The sequence below is a fragment of the Eumetopias jubatus genome, unplaced genomic scaffold (assembly GCF_037043125.1).
Source record: "Eumetopias jubatus isolate StellerSeaLion01/CBP00866 unplaced genomic scaffold, mEumJub1_p1.0 scaffold_8, whole genome shotgun sequence".
NCBI lineage: Eukaryota > Metazoa > Chordata > Mammalia > Carnivora > Otariidae > Eumetopias > Eumetopias jubatus.
In genome coordinates this window covers 66,087,795-66,094,404 of record NW_028274814.1, presented here as the reverse complement: position 1 = coordinate 66,094,404, position 6,610 = coordinate 66,087,795, and the positions used below count along the sequence as shown (strand labels likewise).

The 6,610-nt window shown below is 44.9% G+C and overlaps 1 protein-coding gene across 15 annotated transcripts in view; it reads left to right on the top strand.

The window, feature by feature from the left end:
- Window positions 1-421: 421 nt before the first annotated feature.
- The window catches only part of CAPRIN2 (caprin family member 2), a 46,784-nt gene continuing 40,595 nt past the window's right edge, over window positions 422-6,610 (top strand). For 12 of the 15 annotated variants that reach the window (XM_088025994.1, XM_028113242.2, XM_088025995.1 and 9 more), the window contains exons 1-3: window positions 480-561; window positions 1,686-1,948; window positions 3,912-3,974. In XM_088025994.1, coding sequence (XP_087882120.1) covers window positions 1,700-1,948; window positions 3,912-3,974 — 312 coding nt within the window. In that variant the 5' untranslated portion in view covers window positions 480-561; window positions 1,686-1,699. Of the gene's footprint in view, window positions 562-709; window positions 930-1,685; window positions 1,949-3,911; window positions 3,975-6,610 lie in introns of those variants that run through there. The other 3 variants (XM_028113246.2, XM_028113240.2, XM_028113235.2) reach the window with 3 other exon arrangements.

Genomic DNA, 6,610 nt, shown 5'->3' with positions numbered 1-6,610 from the left:
GCCCTTTTCTGACGATCGAAATCACCTGTTCAAGGTCGCATATCCACTAGCTACCCGCGTGCAATCAGCAAGGTCGGGCCGAGCTGCTGGGTTTAAGGCCCGTTGACTCTCCGCGACACACCGGGCCCACCTGGGGCCCAGCAATCTGCGCAATCGCGGGGAGAACGCGCCCTCTCGCGACCGAGTTCCCGTCGCAGCCGGGCCTGGAACAAACGCCCTCCGGGGCCGAGACCCGCGGCGGCGGCGGCGGCGGGGACTGGGGCACCGGAAGGAGGCGGTGCCGGGGCGGCCCGAGGATGCGCGTGCGGGAGGATGGGGGCGGGGGGCGCCTATATAAGCCCCGCGCGGCGGAAAGGGCGGGCCTGGGCGAGAGCGGCTGAGTCGGCGGAGTGCCGGGTCGCCGCAGACGCCGCCAGCGAGGACAGGGAGGGGAGAGGGAGGAGGAGGGAGGAGGAGACGCAAGTGCGGGGTGGCGCCAGTCCACCTCCGCAGCTCTCCTGGCTCCCGCCGGCTTTCGAAGGCGGGCCCGGGCTGCGGCAGCGGCCTCAGCGGCCTGCGGAGGTGAAGCCGAGCTGCGGCGGCCTGGGTCGACGCGGCGTGGGGAGGCTGCCCACCCCACTAGGGTGGGCAGGGCTGGGTGGCCGCCGCGGCAGTGAGGTGGAAGGGCGGCTCGGCATCCTCGGGGCGGGGCGGTCGAGGGCAGGTGGCCTGTGCGTTTTCCAGGTCGGCCTCCCCAGAGGCACCTGCAGAAGGGGCCCCAGCCTGGTGCCTCGGCGTCCGGAAGGCTTGTGGGAGGGGCGGGGGTCGGTGCCCTCGGGGCGCTGAAGTGGCCGCCCCGTAGAGGCGACTTTCGCGCTGGCCCGTACGGGGACTGAGGATCAGCGCTGGCCTGCATGGGGCCTGTTATGCCCTTGCTTTGGGGGTGCTCGGTGAGGTGATGCGCGGGGGTGAAGGGGGTGCAAGGACCACTTTCCAGGGCGGTGTAAGGCTCGCGAAGATGAACCTTTAAACTGGTGTGGTGTGAATGGTTACCGCTTAGTCTAAACGGAACAGAAAACCAACTCGGGGCTCATGCAAGTACCTCGCTACAAATGTCCAGTAGTGACGGACGTGCCTTGTAGGCCCCAGAGCAAGCGAAGGGAAGTTAGGGGTCTTGTTCAAGAAGCTACTCTTCAGTTAATGAGGCTCTAAAAGAATTGCGTGTTCGGGATTTTCTCTTAAATGGCGTTGTTTTATGATTGGATTTGGGGCTAGTGGTGAGGGATAATGTAGAAAGGTTTGAAAGGCTGCCTTAAGGTCCTAATGGGGAGAGCTTATTTTTTTGTGTGTCATCATTTGACCATAGAAATTATTCAGAATGTGGATTGTCCTTAGGAGACGAGAGGAGCTCTGAAGCCATTATTTGATTAGCAGTTCTCCCTCTGTGGAAAGTTGAATTTCTGGAAACATCCCCCGTAGTGTAGATTTTGCCTGTGTAAAGGCGCTAGTGCTTGGTACTAATCGCCCTAAAAGTGGTGAAATGGAAGCACAGTACCTAAAGCGTAACTGGGTTTTGAGCTCATTTCTGTGGAAGAGAATTTTGAGGGAGTAGGTCTAGACTTCTTAGGAAGTTAAAGCTTCCGTGTATTCCTCTACTCTGAATTTACTTTTTATATCTGACTTTTTTTTTTTTTTTCTGCCTTCAGCTTCATCTGTTTCAATGGTGCAACTCTCTTCATCTCCTTTTGGTTACCAGTCACCTTCAGGCCGTTCAGAGGAGGGAAGAGAGGGGAATATGAAGTCAGCCAAGCCCCAAGTGAACCACAGTCAGCATGGGGAAAGCCAGCGGGCCATGAGCCCCTTGCAGTCTACTCTCAGTTCTGCCTCTCCTTCCCAAGCATATGAGACATATATTGATAATGGACTCATATGCCTTAAACACAAAATTAGAAACATCGAGAAAAAGAAGGTAACTTCCCCCCCCTCCCATCCTTGTATATGGACCATCTTTAATAAGGGTCAGGGAACCGACATTTTTACTTTGTCAGGGTTCATAGGTATTCTTTCCTAAAAGATGTAACCTTGGGATTTAGCTGGCTGGAAACATACAAGCAGGTTAAATATTAGATATATTAAACATTTTCTGTTTGATTTTTCAGCATAACTAAATAAAAATATTCTTCATAGTAAAATTATTATGTATGCTGCTGTTGAAATACTTGAGGAGGTAGCAACTTTAGGTCAGATTAATTCTTTGAGTGTAGTATTAATGTTTCTTAGATGAGTAATAGCCTGATTTTTTTTTTAGCATGTTTTCCTTGTGACTTTCTGCAGCAGTTGATATTGCAGTATAGCTGCTGCAGTCATTGGAAGCTTCAACGATGATAGAGCCAGAAAATGTTTTAGCACTGATTTTTGTGTTGCTAGGTGATCGTTTAAGACTGGTAGGTGAAAACATTGTAGAAAGCCTTATGAAGAGACGCCTTATAATCAGCCTAACGTTACAGTAAATGCTGATGTAAAGATCCTACTCATTGCTCATTTCCTGAGTCATGTAGCCTGTGAAACAGTACTGCACATTGCTTTGTTGTGTCATGATTCTCTTGCTTGTGATAGTAAGGTGAGTGAGTGACTATCTGGACCTGGAAAGTCTTACATATTTTTATTCTATGACCTAGTTAAACCTTAGGAAAGTTGCTTTTAATGGAGGAGTGTGAAGAGATTGGGTCTAGTTGACTGTGTTGTCGCCCCGCCCACCCACCCAGGTAGTGAAGATAGTGAAGATAGTGAAGAAAGGCCAGTTATTAGTAGCTTCTCTGTAGCCCTAGCTCTCACCAGTTGTCTTTTGTTGTCTTTTGAATGCATGCAGTTATGCAGTTGATCACAAGTGTGATAAGGTGAGTGTGCCTGGGTCAGCACAAATTTCCTGCCACTATGGGAAACTAGTAAAAAGCAGGATCCATTCAAAGCAGGATCTGTTGATGGAGACTAATGTCTTCCTCCCCAGGCAGAGGAACTACATGAATACATGTATTTATACTCTCTAGCTTAACTATAGTACTTCTTTACTTTTGAATACTTAATCTGGTCAGTACCAGTGCTTTTGTTTCAAGCTTCTGGGAAAGCACTTTAAAGCTATAAAGCCAATATGGGAGGAGCCTAAATACTGCTTTTAGAATACCCTAGTGGGTCATGTCGTTACAGGGACAATAAATGCAAATTGTCATGTATTTACTGAAATGCCAAATTTAATATGAAAAACTTTAAGAATTCTAGAGAAAATGCCTTATACCTTTTACATTTCTATACTTACATTAAGAAGTTTGCTATTGGACAAATGCCACAATTCAACAGGTAACTAATAGTTTAAGCATGAGGTTGGAGCAGGGTTTCTCAGCCTAAATGCTACTGACGTTTTGTGCCAGATAATTCTTTGTTGGTTGGGGGAGGGGCTATCCTCTGGATTGTAGGATGATTAGCAGCATCCCTGGCTTCTACCCACAAGATGCCAGTAGCACTCTTCTCCTCCTTCCCATCCTCCCAAGTAGGGACAACCAAAAATAATCTCTAGATATTGCCATAGATCCCTGAGGGTCAAAATTGACCCTGGTTGAGCACCACTGGGTTAAGGGCATATGATTGACTATTTAAGTGCCTATGTTTTAAGTAGTCTAATAATAAATAGAGGCCATGAAGAGAAAAGAGTTCTATTACTGCTTAACTTAGTTCTAATTCCAGACTAATGTTGATTGTAGTATTTTTTTCCCTGACCCTTAACCTACAGTTGCTGCTTGCCTTATAGTAAACTAGTATTCTTACAGATAAACAGCTTACTTCAGGAACTTTGTTTTCATAAGAAGCACTCTGTTACTTAGTTTATTTCTTCAGAATTTTATATCAGGCTATAGTAGATACAAGTTTCTCTTTTGTAGCTCAAACTGGAAGACTACAAGGATCGCCTGAAAAATGGGGAGCAACTTAATCCAGACCAGTTGGTAAGTGGTTTATGATCCTTTGGTCACACTTGCTGGTTTTTTTTTTTTTTTTTCTTAATAAAACTCTAGATGGGTTTGATGAGACCAAAGATTTGATAAGACCAATGAAGAAAATCCACTGGATTTTTCAAAAGACTGTCGTCTTCACCTATGAGATCTTACAGATTTCTTTTGCTCTAGCTGATGGTATGGATGGGGTGTGGGTTGTTATATTTGAGTGAAAATGTAGACCATCACTAAGAGTTAACATGGATTTAAATTAAACTTTCGCTAGGGTGGACTGAAGAAGTTGGAGGGAAGACTAGCTTTCCGCTGTTCACTGATTTATTCTAAACTGGTCGTCTTTCTGCTCTAAAATGTTGAAGTATTTATTCTAGCTTGCCTAGGTTTTCTCCTTTTGCTTTCCCTTAATCCCTTTTGTGTTTTCTCCCTACCACTCTTTTCCTAGATTGCCATGTCACCTCGCAGGAGGCATGTTTATCTGGCCTTTTTCTTTTTTAAACCTTAAAATAAAAGAGTATTTGCAACTTTTAAAAATACTGTCTGTGGTATACCTGGTAACTGTAAGTTTTATCTAATGTGGTGAAAGAGTTTTTGCAATATGGAAATAAAAAAAGTGCTTTATTGATGTTTGCCTGATCACATATCTTGGCTAGGAAGGGACAAAATTAAGTTATTTGGTCTAGTCTGTAGATCTGTTGTCTTCATCTTTTTTAACTAAGATTTTTCATTGTGTATCACAGATACTGGCATTCAAGGTCTTTTCCCTTGCCATATTGACTCCTCTTCACTGACCTAGAATTTTTGTGATGTAGGAAATTATAATTTTGCTGAGGCACAGATTTGAATTGTGTGAGCTCTGAGAATGATGTGCTCACATAGCTGGTGAGAGGACTTAGCTGGACATCCAGCATTTCAACATAGCTTTGTTTTCAAGTAGTCATGGGTATGTTCAGTAATTTTTAAGGTGATAATACTCTTCTTTGTGTAAATACCCTTGAAGAAAGTGTTCTGTTATAGTATGTGATTTTTGGGAAATAGGGAGTTGGGGTGGGGAAGTTGGTGGTTCTCATGGTAGCTCTCTAAGAAATGTCTAGGACAAGCTGTATTTTTGACTTCCAGCCAGGCAGACTCTAATCTCAGTCTTTCATTACTGTCTTCGTAATTCTATTTCTACAGTATTCACTTTGTTTTTTTTATAGTACTTTTTTTTTTAATGTTTTTATTTGTCAGAGAGAGGGAGCGGGCGCGCACAAGCAGTGGGAGTGGCAGGCAGAGGGAGAAGCAGACTCTCCACTGAGCAGGGAGCCTGATGTGGGACTCGATCCCAGGACTGTGGGATCATGACCTGAGCTGAAGGCAGACGTTCAACTGACTGAGCCATCCAGGCGTCCCTATAGTATTCACTTTGAATTCTTGAGTTAAATGCTGACAACTGCCAAATTTACATTGCCAATAGATAAGTCCTCAAAACCTTAGGTTCCTATGTTCAATTGCCCATTTGACATCTTCTGACTTCACCCTGCCCCCCAAAACCTGTTCTCCTCTAATCTTGGTAATGTCGGTTAATTATTAGAATTAGGAATTAGAAGGATGGAGTTGGCCAAAAACCTTGGAGAATTTCTCATCTTTCTTCTGATACCACACATCTAGCCCATTGGCAAGGTCAGTTTTACCTTCAAGGTAAATCTGGAAATTGTCCCTTTCTCAAATTCCGCTTCTGCCATCCTGGTCCGAGCTGCATCATCTTTCATCTACATTACTGTAATAGCTTCCTCACAGGTTTTTCTACTTCTCTTTTCTCCAAGCCTGTTCTCGACATGGTAACTTCAGTAATCCTGTTCAGATGCAAGTCAGTTGGACATTCCTCTAAGTCTCCATTGGTTCCCATCATGGTGGCAAAATGTCCTTACTGTGGCTGACAAAGTCCTATAAAAGATGCTCCCTATTTTCCTTGCACATCTTTATTGCATTTCCTGCGTTTCCATCCCTTGCTAACTTCGTTCCAGCTACACTGGCCTTGCTGTTCCTCACACAACCCAGGCACACTTCGGCTTCGCACATGCTGTTCCTAGTGCCTGGGATGCTTTTTCCCCGGGTGTCTAAATGGCTCAGTTTTCAACCTCCTTCAGCTTTTTATTTTGAAGGTCATCTCAGTAAGGCTTGTCCTAACAACGCTGTACCACCATTCCCCCATTCAAACTCCTTAGCTCTTTGCCTTTAATTTCTTTTTTTTTTTTTAAAGGTTTCATTTATTTGAGAGAGAGAACGAGCTCTTGAGTGGGGGGGGCAGAGAGAAAGGGAGAGAGACTCGTCAAGCTGGCTCTGTATGCACTTGAGTTCGGAGCCTACTCAGGGCTCCATCCCATGACCCTGAGATTATGACCTGACTCAAAATCAAGAGTCAGATGCTTAACCGACTGAGCCACCCAGGTGCCCGGCCTTGCTTCTCTGACCAACTGTAAAGTTTATTTTGTTACTGTCTCTCTTAAAATGTCAGTTCCATTAAAGTGGAGATTCTGTCTATTGCTGTTTTCCTAGTACTTAGGATAGTTCAGAGCATATAGTAGACATGTAAAATAGTTCAGAGCATATAGTAGACATGTAAAATATTTATTACGTATAGATTTACTAAA